This window comes from Entamoeba invadens (assembly GCF_000330505.1).
Source record: "Entamoeba invadens IP1 unplaced genomic scaffold scaff_1105074724352, whole genome shotgun sequence".
NCBI lineage: Eukaryota > Evosea > Mastigamoebida > Endamoebidae > Entamoeba > Entamoeba invadens.
In genome coordinates this window covers 27,570-45,949 of record NW_004440413.1, presented here as the reverse complement: position 1 = coordinate 45,949, position 18,380 = coordinate 27,570, and the positions used below count along the sequence as shown (strand labels likewise).

Below are 18,380 nucleotides of genomic sequence, written 5' to 3'. Positions count from 1 at the left end.
CTATATTAAATAATAATAATACAAACTTAAAAACTAAAAATGTATGTTAATCATTAAATATATTATATAACAAATAATATCAATACTATAGTTTTAAACTATACAAAATTAAATAATCTATTAATAATTAATTGAATCGTTTAGTACATGATTCAAAGATGTATTTAACAACTTAAATATACACTTGTATTTCAATTGATAACTTATTTTACTATTATTATATTATTAACTATACTAGTAACAACAACAATTAATTACAACACAATTTCAATTAGGTTACAATACAATAAACATAACAGACGACATAACTTTTATGAATGATAATACAATGAAATCATAAAGAGTGTAATGCTCAAAAAGATAAGTTGATAATCAAGAACATGACTCGAAGAGGGAGTACAATGATTAAAGACATTAGATAATACTCAAAAACAGGACAGTACACTCAAAGACAATAATGATGCTCAAATAGACAATAATTAATGTTCATAGACAAAGCAAATGATTCAGATAATAAAGAATAAAACAAACATTAAGTTGTAATTATCACCAAATTTATGTATTAAAAAGTTCTAAAATTTTAACAGTTGAATTTTAACAAAAAATCTATTGTTATAATATGTCAGTTTTTATAATCGACTTACTATAAATGATAATATAAATACTATTAAAACAAATTAAATGTTTTTAAAAGTAAAATATATTAAACTTTTTACTCAAGTAGAACACAATTTGAAACTTGATTCGTTTATTAATACAAAGCATTATTACCATTCAATAAATGCCACATGTCGTGTTTGTGGTCGTAATCTATTGGATAATGCAAACACATATATTATATAATACATAATTAATTATCGTAGACATTGTTCAAATTATTAGTCTCTTTTAATTTTATTTTTAACAATTGTAATAATATCAAATTTTATTATTGTTTATTTTTTTTTAATATCATATTATAGTTAAATTACATTATCAAAATGTATAATATTAATAATATATTATTTAGTTTTTTATTGTTAATTTTTTTTAATTAATTATAATAAATAAACTATTTTTTATAATTATAATATTTGTACTATTTAATTATTAATACTATTATAATATATTTAGTATTAAAAAAATATATTTATTGTTTAAAAAAAATATCAAATTATTATATTAATAAAAAAAGTTAGTCAAAAAAAGTCCGACTCGACAAGATAAAGTAAAATTTATCATAAACAGCAATGTGTTATAAGTTTTTATTTTAATTTCTATTAAAATTTATATCAATAACAAAGAATTCAATTATAATATGAGACGCCTCTATATGGGATTAAATCCCGAATTTGCAGACAATACGAATGTAAGTTACAACCATAATAGTTCTGTGTTGGTTATACACATAAATTTTTTAAATTAATTAATCCATGTACATAAAGATTAATTTAATTCAAGAATGAATTGAATAATGACAATTTGCTTTGTAACAATTACTCGGTTGTGTCAGTCTTCTCGAACGATGTTTAACGTTCAATTTGTTGGTAAAAATTAACTGTTTTGAAATGCAACATTTAAGTTTTTGATAATTAAATTGTGTTTTTTGACTATACAAATGATCAAATGATTTGTTATAATACTTTTAATTTAATTTCTTTTATGTTTGCAAAATATCGTTTTTAAGGAAAAAAACAATCATAGAGCGGTTGCAATTGACTTGTATGTGACAGCAGCACAACCACAACACAACCATGTTTTTGTATTAAAAACTTTAATTTAATAGACATGAATTATAAATATTTCAACTAAAAGATTGGTTCCTTTTACTGTTGTTTGGTTTTACAAGTATTTATATTTATTGGTTTTGTTTTGGAAATATTTTAAATGTTTATAACTAATAACAATAAATATTATCTTTTACTATATTTTTCATTGTTTTTATAGTACTTTTATATAATATTTTTTATTATTTTATATATATATTTAATAATTAATATTATAATTGTTAATTTAAAATAATTTAATTATGATCTATATTAAAACACACCAACAAATAAACTGACTGACAGTTTTTAATCAAACAAATAATTCATAAATATGGTAAATATATGATTCAATAATAGCTTTGATAAAATTTACAATAAAACAAACAATAGAATGCAGATAATTGCAATAGTTTTGTTTCAAACACTTTGTTTATGCATCAATGATGAACAGAATCGTTTCACTTATTCACTTACGAATTATAACTTTCTGTTCTATCAAAGTATTGCAAGTTTATAAAACAACCTAAAATTTATCACACACCAAGTATCGTGAGTACAGTAAAAAGTGTTTATTGTGGATTTTAAACAGAGAAAAAACGTTTATTTGTGGGTTTATCATGGAATTGTGAAGTAAATTCCATTCACCATTTTTTACACAAAAACGGTGTTATAGAAAATATTGTAGTTTTTTTAATTATAATAAAACTATATTATTTATCTCAGTGTACCTATATTCAAGGTTCTAGACCAAAATAATTATTTGTGGGTTTTGCATTCGATCGGTCCATTGACCCACAAATATAAAAACCCACAAAAAGACACTTTTTACTGTAAAAGTTTTGTTATAGTCCATTCTATTACATTTTTCTGCATTAATCTTACGATTCTTTTTTTTTCTTTTATAAAACGTTTTTTGGAAAAAAAAATGTTTTGTTGATGAAAACGCCAATACAGTTCGTGTTTTAATTAAAACATTTCCAAAAATTAAAGAAAAAAAGGAAAACCTATAAATTATTGTTTGCGCTATTGGTTTGTTTACTGTTTGCATTTCAAAAGAGCCGCCACAAGGTAAATATTTTTGTATATCATATCAAGTTCAAAAAAATAAAATTTGTGTTTTATTTAAAACAGTAACAGTATCGTAAGGTTAATTTAGTAGATTCAACCATTTGATAGTTGAATCCATATAAATGAATATATTTATAAATATATATATATTTTTAAACTATTTGATGTTTGAAAGTAAAAAAAGCAATAATAAAATAATTTTAACAAGTAATAGCAAGGTGACAGCTTAAGTCTGGTTGATTTCACTTAACTATGTTAAGATGAGTATGGTTAATTACAAATTTTTTTAATATGTTAAATTATAATTTCATAATTATTAAACAATATCTTATATTTTATAATATTATCAATTATAATTAATAGTTTTATTTTATATAATATAAATATTATATTATTAAACCATTTATTTGTATACTATACATCTTAATATTTAATAATTTAATTATTAACTATCGTTTTAAGCAGAAAAACGACTGCGGCAAAAAGTCACCATCTGTAAAAAAAGGTTTTGGAGATCACAAAAACAAACAATACTATGAATTTTACTTAAACTACTTTATTTTTGGCATAAAAACAAAGAAAGTATATACCTTTTCATTTTAAAATGCATTTTTGGGACAAGTTCCAAATTTTTCCCTGTTCCTTGATAGACCCTGCTTGTACTCAAAAGATTTTGTAAAACAAAATTGTCGTTTTTCATTTTAACAGCCTCAAATAACAAAAATAACCCAAAATGTTTTAAAACACTCAATAACATTATTATTGGCCCAATAACAATTCGCAGTAATATTTCACGCCGCAGTGATTTTTTACGGTACTCTATACTTATTACAAAACAAAAAATAGCATAAATTGGGTTTGGATAATTTGATTTTAATATGAATAAATTTGGTTAATTTAGTGATAAAATAAAACAAAGTTGCAAGAAAAATTGCTTGTATATTTCGAGTCAAGTTTAGAAATACTTTTTGATAACGACAACTCGGTAAACTGGCGTTTAGAAGGTTTTTCTGATTATGATATTTACTCTTAATAATTTTTGAATTTTGAAATTGTATTTTTTCATCAATTGGTTTTGAAATAATAGTCATATTCAATTGTTTAATGTGTATTGGTTTAACATATTGAAATCGTTTTTGTATAAGTAGCATACCGAATAAATTGTTTAAATTTTTAAATAAAAAAACATCACATATATGTTTTTAGACTATAGTGATAATAATTTTATTATAATATTCATTATAATATTCATTAATATAAAAATGTATTTTTATATTAATTAATTATAATAAATGAATAAATAAAATACCAGTATTAATCTTATTAAATCAGTCCATAAGCAATGTACACTTTTTGAATAATAGTTGTGTTATTTATAACCAAAAAATATATAAAAAGAATTAGTGACAAACCAGTTTAAATCAATAATATGTTTTTATTGTTTTTATATTAATATTATTTTCCTTGTATTTTCTTTAAAACAAGAAAATTACACCAGAAAAAATAATTAAACTGCAAACAAATTAGACTTTTTTTATTTTGCCATACAGTAAAACGAAAAATCTGTCGCGAAGATTATTATAGTAAAAAAATATAATAAAAAACTAGAAATGTACTAAGATTAAACCCGAATAAAATATTTGATTTTCATCCTTTTATCGGATAATTTTATCCGTTTCAATTGATTTTCTTCAATAATAAATTTTTACAATTCTGTTAAAAATGAAATAAGGCGAGTGGAACTAAAAAGAACTCACAAATAAAATGAGCATGAACAATGTCAGAAAAGATGGAGAGAAAAAGGATGACATGAAACTAAGGTGTGAGAAAGACTCTCTTATGAGTCAGTTCATTGACTATGCATTTTTGGGAGGGAAAATGGAGGGAATTGACCGGAGAGGACAAATATATTTAATGAAGTCACCGACTTCATCAGTCCCTTGGGACCGAATTACAAATAATGATTTGGGGAAAGTGTTTGGATTAAGTGGTGCGACAATCTCGACGCAGTCAATGCGAATGGAGTTGGAAATGGAATACGGACCTCAGAAAAATGGGCGACCACCCCTTTTAAACGAGGAACAGAAGAAGGCGTTATTGTTGGAAGTGTCTGGTTGTATTGAAAGGGAGCAGGCGGTAACAGTACAGTACCTACAATTCTTCTTGGAAAAACAATTTGGAGAATGTTTTAAACGCGAGGCAATTTTGTATATACTCAAGAAGGAGGGATTCATTTTGAGGTGGGCATTCCCTGACGAAACAAAACGCCTTGAGATACCAACACAGAGTTTTGTTGATTATTTTATTGGTCTTTCGAAGACTGTATCGGGTGTCAGGAGGTGCCTTTGTTTCAATCTAGACGAATCTGGATATCAAAAATGGGCTGACCGCAAAAAGCTCAAAGTCTTGTGGAATAAAGATGATATCAAAGTGCTGAAAATTGGAATTCTACGTAATGTCAGAAGAAGCACCTTTCTCGCTTGTATCAGCGGAGAAGGACCAATTCCAGGAATTCTAATCACTCCGACCTCAACTTGTACTCAAACGCTTGTTAATTCTGGGCTTATTGGCCATGTACTTTTAACAAAAACAGAGACCGGATTCATAAACAAATCAATTTTTATGGATTGGGTCTTTTCTGTGTTTATCCCGAAAATTTACGAGAAACGAATGGAACTCAGAGTTGGTATTTATGAAAAAGCTGTTTTGCTTATTGATTCGTGTTCTTGCCATGATGTTGAAGAGCTCAGGAAAGTGCTTGAGGTCCACAACATCATTTTGGTGCCTCTTGTTCCGCACGCATCCCATGTTCTTCAACCTTTGGACATTGGGGTGTTTGCGGTTCAAAAAGGTATTATCCGAAATGCTCAGGTTGTAGAGGAAAAAGAGGAAAAAGAGGAAAAAGAGGAAAAAGAGGAAAAAGAGGAAAAAGAGGAAAAAGAGGAAAAAGAGGAAAAAGAGGAAAAAGAGGAAAAAGAGGAAAAAGAGGAAAAAGAGGAAAAAGAGGAAAAAGAGGAAAAAGAGGAAAAAGAGGAAAAAGAGGAAAAAGAGGAAAAAGAGGAAAAAGAGGAAAAAGAGGAAAAAGAGGAAAAAGAGGAAAAAGAGGTATGCATAATTCTTTTGGAGGAAATGAAAAGAAAGACAAAGGTGAAGGAATTGATGGCGAGGAATGGATGAATAAAAATTGGGAAAAAGAGGAAAGTGAAGTGAAAGTGAATAGATTTGAAAAGTACTAAATTGAGATACTGACCGCCTTCCACAAGTCGACTTCAATTTATCGTGCTCTTCGGCTTTTAAGGGTGCGGGCATGATCAGGCGTTTACCATTATTTTATAACAAAATGCCGAATAACAAAATTGTTTTCAAGTAAATTATTTGTTTTTTTCCCGTTTTTTTACTATTTTTTAATTCAATTTTTTCTTATTTAAACTTGAAAACACAAAACTAACTGGTAAAAAAGTTATTCATTGATTTTTTTTTAGGGCGAAAAACTCTTATTTCAGGCCAATATAATATCATTTTTAAAAGAAAACCATGCCAAAATTTCTCTGAATTATACTTTTTGGTATTTTTCAGGTTAAAACAGGTCCTTATAAGACAAAAACCAAAGGAGCGCCCAGTTTCGTTACTTCCGTATTTCAATAACAAGGAACTATCGAAACTTCTAAAAACCAAAATCAAACAGAAAAACACGAAAATAAACGGCGGTTGATGATCAAAATAGCTTTTTACACTTGCAAATGTGATAACCGATTAGTAAGTATTTCCAATTTTTACCAATAATTTAAAAAACAAACAAAAAAACACACAAAAAACAAACACGATACCATGAAACATAAACTGCCTCTGATGCAATGTCAACAAACAGTCAATCAAATATTGAATTAATTGCCGACTTAAAAAATTATTAAAAAAACAATAAGAAAATAAAGAACAAATAGGGAAATTGATGTAAAATGATATTTGAAAGCAAATTAAGAACGAAACTCAGACAATTATTACCATACAATTCCTATGGACAATTGAACAACTATAAAATTATTATAAAATAACTATTTAAAAACAATGTTTATTTAAACGAATAACTATATTATAACTATTATAATACTACCAAAAGAAACTATGAGACAAAAACAATAATAAGATCCAAAATACAGAACCAGTATATAATTATTAATAAATTATCAAAATATTATCAAAAGACGGCACTATTTAATATTAAAACGTCAAACATAATAACAATAACACCAATTTATAATTAGAAAATGCATGACAAGATAGAAAAACATTAAAGAGGGGGTATTACTTGTTGGTTCAATTTCGAATTGAAATAAATAATACAACCAAAAAACTTTTTGAGGGTTATTCAAAAACATGCTTTGTAAACAGAAAACAAATTTAAATAATTTATAATTTAGCATTTTCCGCTTCCTCTTCTCGCTTCCTCTTCTCGCTTCCTCTTCTCGCTTCCTCTTCTCGCTTCCTCTTCTCGCTTCCTCTTCTCGCTTCCTCTTCTCGCTTCCTCTTCTCGCTTCCTCTTCTCGCTTCCTCTTCTCGCTTCCTCTTCTCGCTTCCTCTTCTCGCTTCCTCTTCTCGCTTCCTCTTCTCGCTTCCTCTTCTCGCTTCCTCTTCTCGCTTCCTCTTCTCGCTTCCTCTTCTCGCTACTTTTAAATGTATTTTTAAGTTCTACAAATAAAGTAAAAATGGTTTTATCAATTTGTATCAATTTGTGATAGAAACCCTGGTTCCTTATCAAAAATAGAACATCACCAATATTTTTTTTTAATTGGAAATATCCATCACTAAATGAAAATTGGTTGCAAAAAGCATTTCTTGTGGAATTATTAGAGTTTACCCATAGACTCTAAGTAAGACTCTAAATTAGAGTCTATCTTTCAAAGACTCGAGGCATCTAGTTGAAATAAACTATAAAAAATAATAAAAATATTATATTTTTTGATAACTTGACTTTTGTATTTAAACTGAATTTTAATTTAAAAAAACTATAACAATAATAATAATTATTTATCCTTGTCTTTTTGTGTTTTACTTAAATCGAAATGTTCTTAGTCATCAATAGTAATTGCACTCAGTCGACCAACTTCAAGTTGTTTGTTGTTCAGATCTTCACCGGCCTTTCTGACCTGTCTTCCAACTCGGCAATTCTCAATTGACCGTCTCTGACCGATTGTTGAGTCTTCTTCAAATCGGGTTGTGTCTTACCAATTTGAGTGTTGAATGAAGATTCTTTTTGTTCAAATTCTGCAAGCTATCTCTCAGCCTCTTCGACCTTTCTGTCATACTGTTTAGCTTGTTTCTAAACAGCCTCGTTTTGTGCTTCTTTCTTTTCTGTTTCGATTCTCTGAGTTTGTCTGCGTATTTCTTCTTTTGTGCTTTAGCCTGTTGAGCAGTGGTTCTTTCAAGATCAAGTTGTTCATTCAATTCAGTTAATTTTTTCTCATAAGAGTTTTTCGACTGTTTTTAAATGTTGCCTCAATTCAGTCTTCATCTCGGACATATCGTCTTCAAGTTTGTCACATTTGTATTGTTTTTCGTCGAGTTCAGTATTTGTTCCCATCTATTCTTCAGAAGCGGTTTTATAATCTCTCATAGTCTTGACATACTCTTGTTCAGCCATCTGGATGTTCTTCTCAAGGGTTTCAGCTCTGACTATGATTTCAGCTATATCTTTCTTGTACTTTCCTTTAATCAATTAAGTCTCAGTGTGGTCTTTCTTTTCTTGATCAAGTTCAGTTCTAACGCTCTTCAGTTCGTCTTGGTATTTCTGTTTCATCACTTCATTACCATCCTTGTCATCATTTGCAGTGTCAAGTTGTTTCTGTGCCTTGTCGGCTTCAGCATCCAAGTCGTTAACCATTTTGTCCATTTCCTCCAAATCCTTTTCATTCTTCTCCTCATCAGTGAGTTGATCAACTTGGAATGTCAAGTCATTTGCTTTTTAGTCAATTTTTCTTCAGTGTTATTTGCTTCATCCAAGTTGAACTGGACTTCTTGCAATTTGCTCTCAGCAGCCTTTCTCGCAGCTACTGCACTGTCAGCTTTCTGTCTTTTTTCATCAAGTTGGGCTTGAATTTCAGCAATTCTTGTATTCAACATGTTCTTCTCTTCTTCTTAAGCAACAGAAGCCGGTGCACTGACTAAAACTTTAAGTGATGAGACTTGTGCATTGAGTACTTTAACTTGGTCTTCCACATTCTTTCTTCTATTAAATTGGTCCGCTGCAGTCTTTTCATCATCAGTTTTGTCGTCCAATGCCATCTTCTTTTGTGCTTCAAGTGCCTTAATTTGTGATTCATAATCCCCAATCTTCGAAGCGTCTTCAACTGCTTGCTTCTTTATATCCTTCTTAGCAGCATCAAGTTGTGTGTTCTGATCTTTCAACGCAGCAACTGCCTTTTCCAAATCAACTATTTGGTTGTCTCTCTTGATGACTTCAGTTTGATCAGTATTTGAAGTCCCAACTGGTCTATCTTTAAGGTCTTGCACTTGTTGTTCCAAATCGGCTATTTTCTTCTTGTCTTTAGCTGTTCTGTCTCTCAATTCAGTCAACTCAGTGTTATTTGCTTCTAAGTCTCTTTGTAACTTTTTGATTGAACCATTCAAGTTGTTGGTCTCATCTTCATGTCCATAAACTAAGTTAATGAGTTGGTCATATTGGTCTTGAAGCTTCTTCTTTTCAGAAGAAAGTTGGTCTTTGTCATTCGCCAAGTTCTTCACCTTCTCTTTAATTTCGTCGTTTTCTGCTTTCAATTTCTTTGCCTCCTTTTCTTTTGCAAATTTGTCTTTCTTGACTGTTTCAAACTCTTCATTGGCTTCAGCAACTTCTTGTTCTTGTGAGTAAATTTGTCGACTTTGGCACTCAATTCCTCAATCTTTTTATTGCTCTCATTAACAGTTTTATTGAGTTTCTTCTTATCAGCAGCATCGGTGTCGGCATTCTTCTTGAAATAGTCAAAGTTCTGTTGGAGTTGGTCAAGTTCGGCTTTGGTTCTTCCCAAGTCGGTTTTAGCAATTCTCAACTTCTCATTTGCGGCTTCAACTTCTTCGTTAAGAGCAGCTTTTTCTCTTTCAGCGTCTTCTAATTTGGCATCGACAACAGATTTGGCCTTAGTCAAATTGTCATTGTCAGCCTTCAATTGAGACAATTGCTTTTCTTGAGCATCTTTCTTTCTATTCGTGTCCTCAGCATCAAATTCAAGCTTGTCTTTGTTATCAGCAGTTTAGGCAAGTTATTCATTCAAGTTATTAATTTCAACGTCTTTTTGGTTCATATTAGATTTAGCACCAGCCAAATTTTTTCAGTCTTCTCCATGTCATCTTTCAACGCTTGGATTTGAGCTTCGTAGTCGGCCTTCTGTGCTTTCAACATATCAGAGTCATTAAGTCCATCTTCAATTCTCTTTGTCAACTCAGCAATTTTTCTCTGAGCATCTTTATTGGAAGAATCAAGTTTTCTGTTCTTATCTTCTAATTCGTCTTTCTCCGAGTTCAAAGCAGAAATCTTCTTGTCACTTGCATTCTTGGCTGAGGTCAAAGCAGCAGTCTTGGTCTTCCCTGCTTGCAATTGTTGGTTATACCCATCTCTCTCGTCTGAAACCTTCTTGTTTTGAGCAACTTGTTGGTCGAGTTTCTTCTCGGTATTATCAAGAGCCAATTGAGTCTTTTTCAAATCATTCTTAGTATTGGCAAGATCGTCTTTAGTATCATTCAAAACAGCGCCAGTGTCTTCATTCTGTGCGTTGACATCAGAAATGGTGTTTTGCAACTTCTTGACTTGTTTCTCCAAATCAGCAATGATGTTTTCCTTCTCGTGCAATTGTGTCTCGAGATCCTTTGAATTGTCTTTTTCGGCTTCAAGCTTCTTCTTCAAGTCGGAAATTTCGCCTTCCTTATTTTCAATGTTTTTGTTAAACTCAGTGATAACACTATCCTTCTTGGCAATAGTCGCTTTGTGTTCGGTAATTCCATTTTGAAGTCTTTGATTATCAGCTTCAAGTTAGTTGTACTCTGTGGTTAACTTGTTCAAGTCTTCCTTTCCTCTCTTAATATCGCCTTGGAGTTCTTCAATGTGTTTTATGTCTTTTTGTGACTTCATATCCACCTTGTCAAGAGAAACCTTCTTTGGCTCAATATCTTCTTTAAACTTTTGGACTTAAGCTTCCAAGTCGACGTTCTTGATTTTCATTTCAAAAGTACCTTCTCAGCGGCTTCAATCTTTGCAATTTCTTCAGCAAGTTTCTTCTTGAGGGCTTCAATTTCTTTGTCCTTGGTTGCGGTTCCTCATCGACTCTTCTCCTCTCTTCAATCTCAGCAAGAACACCAACCTTGAAGAAAATCTTGATCTTACCAAATTTAAATTCTTCAGTACCACTCTTGGCTTGTTTCTTGTACTTTTCACAAATTTGTTTCATGAGTTCTTTGACAACTGGCATGGCGTCTGAAGTCACTCCACTTGCTGTTATCCCAGACACTGAGACTGGCAAAAAGTGTCCACCTGTAGATTATTCAGTGATTCCATCAGTTGTTATCATCGACCCAATGTTCTGTGTCTCATTAATAAAGAAAGCTCTAGCAGACTGTGGTATCAATGTTTTAGTCCGTGTTGTTGTAGCTTATGTCTCAGTTATAGTCAATAAATACACAAACGGTCTTGCTAAAAAAGTAGTCAAATTAGTCTTCGACGACTATTTCGAGTCATTCAACGGGGTTTTGTTGCAAGAAAGAAGATGCACAATGCAGCTACCATTGATGGCATGGCATTTGTTTTCGCGTTCCTTGGGGTTGTTCATTCAGTGGTTCACAAAATAGGACCTGCTTTCCATCTTCCATATGGTCGATCTGTTGCAATGTTGTCACCACATGTTATTCGATACAATGGTGTTATCTCAAGAAAGATGGCGTAGTGTCCAAAGTACAACTTATATGTTGCAGACCAGAGATACAATGACCTTGCTCATTTGGTCGGGTTGAAAACTGAGACGACGGCTGAGGAAGTTGAAGTTCTTGCAAAGGCATTACTTCAACACAAATCGTTTTTTGAAAAATAAAGTATTTGAGATAATTGAAATCCAAAAAATACACTTTCATTACTCTTTAATTATTATACATTATGATAAATAAACTATTCGTTATAGTTTTTTTAAATATAATTTCCACTTTCTGTGTATGAAATGTATTGATTATTTACTTTAATCTCGTCCAAGGAATTATTACATTAAAAAATGACCAGGCAATTATTGTTTACAATAATTATATAACAACAAATAATTTATTATAGTTTAATTTTTTGGAAATAGTATCAATAAAGTTAATTAAAGGTATCACTTTATTATATTTTAATTATATTGAACATAATAAAAAGAAATTATTATAAATAATTTTATTTATTTAAAATTAAGTCTTTTAAAACCAAATAAACATAAATAGTTTATTGCTAATTTACAAAGTCTAATATAAAGTAATTAATATATAAATTAATTTATAATATGAGATAGATTTAAAAACCCTAAAACGCTTTATTTGATTTGTTTCAATCGGATTGTTCCACATTTTTCAAAACAATAAAATGTTGTAAAAAAACACAAAAACAAATTAGACAATTTATAAATAGTTTAAAAAGGTTGTTTTTTTTTTCTAATCGTCAATTTGCCGTATTAAACAATTAAAACAATTACAATATAATTAAACAAATTAAAAATTTAGTTAAAATTGATTCTTTAAATCCCAATTTGCATTTTCTTTCTCAATATTTTTGTAGTTTTTGAAGCAAATTAAATTTTGTTTTACCACATTAAATAAACAATCAATGATTATGCGATATTTAGAAGAAATATATTTATATAAAATACGTATTTTACTGTTCAATTTTTATTGCTATTTGTCCTTTTTATAAGTTGCTTTATAAAACACCAAAAATAAAAATTGAATTTATCATTCAACCCCTTTGTTTGCATGCAAAATGATATTGTTTGTGAAAAATATCTCTGGAATAGACATAGTGTAGTTTATTTTAACTTAAGTTGCGTCGGTTTTTGATTATTTTTATCATATTGTTTTCACAAAAAAACTATTTAAAATTATTTTAGAGTTTTGTTTTTTTACTATTTTTTATAAAAAAACATTTTGAATAGATTTTTCTACAAACCAACTTTTGTATAAAGTAAATAATGAGTTGCTTTTTGTGTTCATAATCGGGCTAGTTAAACATCATTTTTTTAATTATTGTTGTTATTTTTAAAAAAGTTTTTTTGAAACAACACAAAAATAGACAATTATATGGTTGACATTTATTCTGAAATATAATGTTTTTGTAAAAGTCTTAATTAACCCGTTTTATTTAATTTAATTCGTGTGACGACTAGAATAAACTTGAATTAAAGGCAAATTATATGAAATTGTTTTTATTTCGAAGATTTATTTTTTTGGTTTGGAATCCAAAAATGGTATCAATTTCAAAAAGCAAAAGATAAAATGTAATTGATTTAATTAAATTGGTATATATATTAACATAAATAATATATACAATTTTTAATTAAAATATACGTGTTTAATTATAATAAGTGTTGATAAATTGAAAAATATTTTGATGTCACATTTTGATATATTATTTATTTTAAAGATCAATTTAACAAACGAAACAATCATGTTATAAATTTTTATTATAATAAATCATTAAAAATTTATAATAATATTAATACATTTTGTTTTGTTGCATCAATGTATTTTTATAAATAAACAAAATTGTTTTTGTTTTTTAGTGTTTTTTACTAATAGTTAATTTACTATATATTTTTTAATTCAATTATATTTTTATTTCATAAAATAGTCCATCGATCTTTTTCGAAGTTATATTGTTTATAAAAAAATGAATTGACTTTATTAAACTATTAAATTATAGTTAATTATATTAAAAATTTTGTTATGTTTATTACAAAATATTTTACGAAAATTTATCTTGATTATAAACTATTACATTTAATTTTACTTATAATTAATTTACTATATATTAAAGGATTAATTAAATTGAATTTGTCTTTATTTCAGTATACATTATTGCCAAATTTGTTCACAAAAAAACTATAAAAATAAATAAAAGTTGGTTAAAGAACCAAATGGAATAAAAGTAACAAAAAACAAAAATTAACTTTGCTTTTAGTGAAAATATTGGTGATAATAAACAATTGTTTTTTTCTCAAGTGTTTTTTTGGGAAATTGTTAAGAGGGGCTCCCTGTTTTTGAAAAGCAAAAAACGGCAAAAATGACGAACGCCTGATCGTGGGTGCGGGTATAACATTCAAATACGACTCGGAAAAGAAAGAGTACTTTTTTCAAGTTGATCCCTTCAAGTGTAAAAGATTGAGGGAAGAATTCCCTCTATTTTTCAAGGATCTGAATTTTATTTTTTTTTAGTTCAATAACTCCAATAAAACTAAAAAGAAGGTTTAAATATGAAGACCTTCCAACTCCTAGGGTTTCTATAACAGCTATTAAAGTTTGTGAACTGCGAAAAAAAACAGACTCATCAAACAAACGATCTAAACATCGACGACGAAGTACAATTGTTGTTAGACTGCGAAGTCGACGAACAAATCAACCAAGAAAGTCTGTCTAAAATACGTTTGTATTTGAAGCTCGAACCCCCTAAACCCAAATCTACAAGAGGAATAAAAAAAGGCAGTATAAACAAGACTCCTGAAGAAAAATCAATATTAGAAAAGAAACCAAAAAACCCAAGAGGTCGACCCCGAAAAGCAAATTAACTCATTTTTTGTTATTCCCTTTTGTTATTTATTTTTGTTATATATAACATAATAATAACATTTTGATGAAAAATACCAATTAATTTATTCGTTTTTTTCAAGACGGGTTTTTTCGAACTAGACACCTTTTTGTTATGACTGTATAAATGAATTATTTATTTTTATTGGTTTATCATGAACACTTGAAAGTTTTACTCAATAATCCTTACTGTTGTATAACTTTCACCAACTTAAAAAATTATGGTATCATTATATTTCGTAACAAATGACAAAAATATAAACTTGAATTTTAATTCAAAAAAATTGAAAATACATTAAAACATAACATTAATTGTTTTTTAAAGTATTAATTTCCAACTCTATTAAATATTATCAACAACCTTAAATTGTATTTAGATCTATTCATATTCAAAATGAGCAAAACATTTGTTTTCACCAATGTTGAACAATACAAATTTGATACTTCAAACAAATATTTCCTCACTGAATTACCCGAGTCTGCTTTTAATTCAATATATGCAAAGATACAGGAAAATGCCGTTCGGTTGATGTGTCAACTTGACCCAACACACACTAAAGAGTACAAGACTTTACCACAAAGGTATCACACTCAATTAGAATCTACCCATTTAAACAAGCTGTACGAGAATTCTTTGCTGGCTGTTTTGATCCGAACTCTCAGATGTTTAAAAATGTATTTAAATACTGTGTAGGCAATTTCAGTGTTTGTTTGCGCTTTTTATATGAGCAAGAAATAGACAAAGAAAACCTTGAAAAAGTAGAGATCAAAAATCCATTATTTATAGTGTCTATGCCACGCAGTGGCTCTACTTTTGCACATTCTGTGATGTCATCGGATCCAATACGCGACTTCTATTGGAATGTACGAACACTTGTGTCCAGGGAGCAAGACAATGTCCTCTGAAAGTCGTCTCAACTATTGAAAGAGAGTGATCGAGCCGATGCTAAATGAAGACCTCAACAAACGACATAAACTAGACGTGGAACATTGTGAAGAAGAACTGTTCTTCCAAGAGATGATTGGATTTTCGTGGACGTACTCGCTCAGTCTTCCCAGACTCGAACACTATAGAGAACACCTCTGGAACGTATATTTCAAATTTGTGTATGACGGGTTAATGGACGAGTTTAAAATGCATTTGCTGGACAAAAAGGAGTGTCCCTGGTATGACACCGACAAGTCGAAAATAAATGAGAAAATGAAAAATCCACTTGTGTTTGAAAGCAGTTTCTCACCTTGTGGAGCCCCTGCACTTCTTCAATTTTGTGAATGCAACAGAATGAAGAATCCTGTGGATACACAGAGAAATCATTCCGGAGCTCAAAAGACTGATTTCGGGGTGCCTGGCAGTTCGTGGCAATTTTGTGGGTGATGTTGGACTTGATGATATTAAATGGACCAATGATAATACCATCAAAATCATTTGGCTGTGTTTGAAGAATGGAATTGCAGCGAGAGATAAATGGGTCAATGAGGATCCACAGCGTGAAAAACAGATCTATGACGTTTCATTTTCTGCACTGACTAAAGACCCAATCGGAGAAACGAAAAAGATCTATAAATACTTTGGAATGGAATAATTACAGGAGTTTGAAGAAAACATTAAAAAGCTCATCAAACCAAAAGAGAAAAAGCACGAAGAAGAGAAGGAAAAGGATAAGATATATATTTTCATTTGACGAAGAAGAGGTGAAATAAGAGTTCATGTTTTACTATGAGCGTTTTGAAAAATACTTACCCAATTAATTTGAATAACATTTTAAAATAATTATTTTTATAGTTTTATTGCTTGTGTCTTTAAATTTACCTTTGTGTGAAAATTGATTTACTAAAAAAAATACAATATAAAATTATAATTTACTTTAAATCATAAACAAATTGATTTAAAATTTGCTATTCAATTTTTTTCAACGCGTCTTTAAAATTTTAACGGTTTTCGACATTATGAGCTCCACAAAACGCACTTTATACAAAACAACTATTTCCATGCAAAACTCCTCCTTCAAATTTGTGAAGTTAACTTTTATAACGGACGTTTTTTCGTCTTGTTGAGTGAAGTCTTTAACGACTTGGATTACCTTTGGAAGAGCTTTTTGCATGAAAGAGAAGAGATTTTTGTCGTTCAAATTTTTGTTGAGGACTTTAGTGACTGTACGATACAATTCTTTTTCGCTTAGAAATGGGAGATAAGTGATGTTCTTTGTTTTGTACAATGAATCCAAAATGGTGTCAGAAAGATAAGAGATGTATACACAGACGTTTGGAGGGAGTTTTGAAAGCTTTTCGACTATTTCAATGGACAACTCCGAGTTGAATGCAGCGAAGAACTGAATATTAAATTGCGTGTCGGACAGATCTGAAAAATCGATGGCGGAAATTAAATTGGCATTACACGCAGCAGCAGAAAACGTCACAGTTCTCAGAGTTTTGTGGGTAATGATTTTTATGAAGTCTTCCATATAATCATTTTCTTTGAACCCAAATGTGACGGTTTTAAGTTGCACATACTTGCTGATATTATCTGCAAAAGTGTAGACTTCTTCTTCAAAGATGCGAAGTTTCCTCACACGTTTTGGAAACCATTCTGTCGACAAGAGTGAGGTCACACTTTTTGAAGGGCCTTGAGACTTTGGCGTCTTGTAATTTCGTCGTAACTCAATGATGAAAGTATTCAAATTCTCTAAGAAAGACAAATCATAGTCAACTTTATAAGGAAGGTACAAAGTCTCCAATTTTGGAAATAAAGTGACAATCTTTTGAATTGGAATGATTTGAGGAAGATTAAATGGATTGATATACAAACTCTGTGATACATCACAAGACTTTTTGTTAATACAAACAAAAGTGGCAAGGTCTGAAAGTTTTGGGAGATATAAGACAACGTTTCGTAAATAAAATGGTTCAAGGCGTGCCATCCAATTGTTTTTTAAGTGAAATAAATATCATTTTATTTTTTTTCGTATTCAAATTAAAATTACTTTTATTAAATTAATTTTATACAAAAAATACAAATGTAATACTATAGTTTCAACTTACCATTAAAATACTATTTGAATAATAATGAACAAGTTTTCATATTTATTATAAAATAATGGTTTAGATATAATTTTTTATATTTAGTTTTTGAAATGGTATAAAAATTATCAATTATTAGTCGAAACCATAATCCTGGTCGAAACCTTAGTAATAAAAGTAAATTTTTTAAAATTTACTACAGTATAGACACTCTGCCTTTTGTGAAACTTTGCCTTATGCAAGACTTTAATTTATAAATATTAGTTAAAAAATTATAATAAATTAAAACTGAAATAGATCTTATGGTGTTTTTGGTAAGAAATAATTAAATAATATTCAGTGACAATATTTAGTACTTAATTTGGAATAAACCCACTTAAGTGAGTAAATTTAGGTTTTATTTTTGGAAATAACAAAAAATTAAAAAAAATGAAATTGTGTTATAAAGCAAAAACATTTTAATAATAACAAATTATTTTTTTTATTAAAAATAACATTTTAATAACATTTTAACAAAAAAAATAATTAATTAAAGTTTATTCCATGACATTTGCAAAACTTGGGCTATATGTTGACTTGTTTTGGTAAAGACTTTATGATTTTTTAAGTCCTTTTCAAGTTTAAACACTGTTTTTTAATGCTTTGAGTGGAAAAATTGTCGAATCCAGAATTCATTTGGTATTTGACCAAAAAAGTGTACGATTTTTACATTTTTGTGTAAAAAAACCACATTTACGATATACACTC

At 29.1% G+C, this 18,380-nt stretch overlaps 4 protein-coding genes across 4 annotated transcripts; 1 reads left to right on the top strand and 3 right to left on the bottom strand.

Annotated features, from left to right (window-relative positions):
• Positions 1-6,989: 6,989 nt before the first annotated feature.
• Positions 6,990-7,728, bottom strand: EIN_394630 (hypothetical protein; the record flags this gene model as incomplete). The annotated part of the gene is made up of 3 exons (XM_004256969.1): positions 6,990-7,024; positions 7,057-7,477; positions 7,720-7,728. 3 exons carry the CDS (start codon positions 7,726-7,728, stop codon positions 6,990-6,992), a joined length of 465 nt encoding a protein of 154 aa, XP_004257017.1.
• A 666-nt stretch (positions 7,729-8,394) lies between these two features.
• Positions 8,395-11,269, bottom strand: EIN_394620 (hypothetical protein; the record flags this gene model as incomplete). Its single annotated transcript, XM_004256968.1, has 6 exons — positions 8,395-8,514; positions 8,578-8,771; positions 8,972-9,658; positions 9,697-10,036; positions 10,123-10,826; positions 11,158-11,269. The coding sequence occupies 6 exons, from the start codon at positions 11,267-11,269 to the stop codon at positions 8,395-8,397; spliced, it is 2,157 nt and encodes a 718-aa protein (XP_004257016.1).
• Positions 11,270-15,633: 4,364 nt separating this feature from the next.
• Positions 15,634-16,198, top strand: EIN_394610 (hypothetical protein; the record flags this gene model as incomplete). The annotated part of the gene is made up of 2 exons (XM_004256967.1): positions 15,634-15,967; positions 16,071-16,198. 2 exons carry the CDS (start codon positions 15,634-15,636, stop codon positions 16,196-16,198), a joined length of 462 nt encoding a protein of 153 aa, XP_004257015.1.
• Positions 16,199-16,525: 327 nt separating this feature from the next.
• Positions 16,526-17,533, bottom strand: EIN_394600 (hypothetical protein; the record flags this gene model as incomplete). The annotated part of the gene is made up of 1 exon (XM_004256966.1): positions 16,526-17,533. One exon carries the CDS (start codon positions 17,531-17,533, stop codon positions 16,526-16,528), a length of 1,008 nt encoding a protein of 335 aa, XP_004257014.1.
• Between the last annotated feature and the right edge of the window lie 847 nt (positions 17,534-18,380).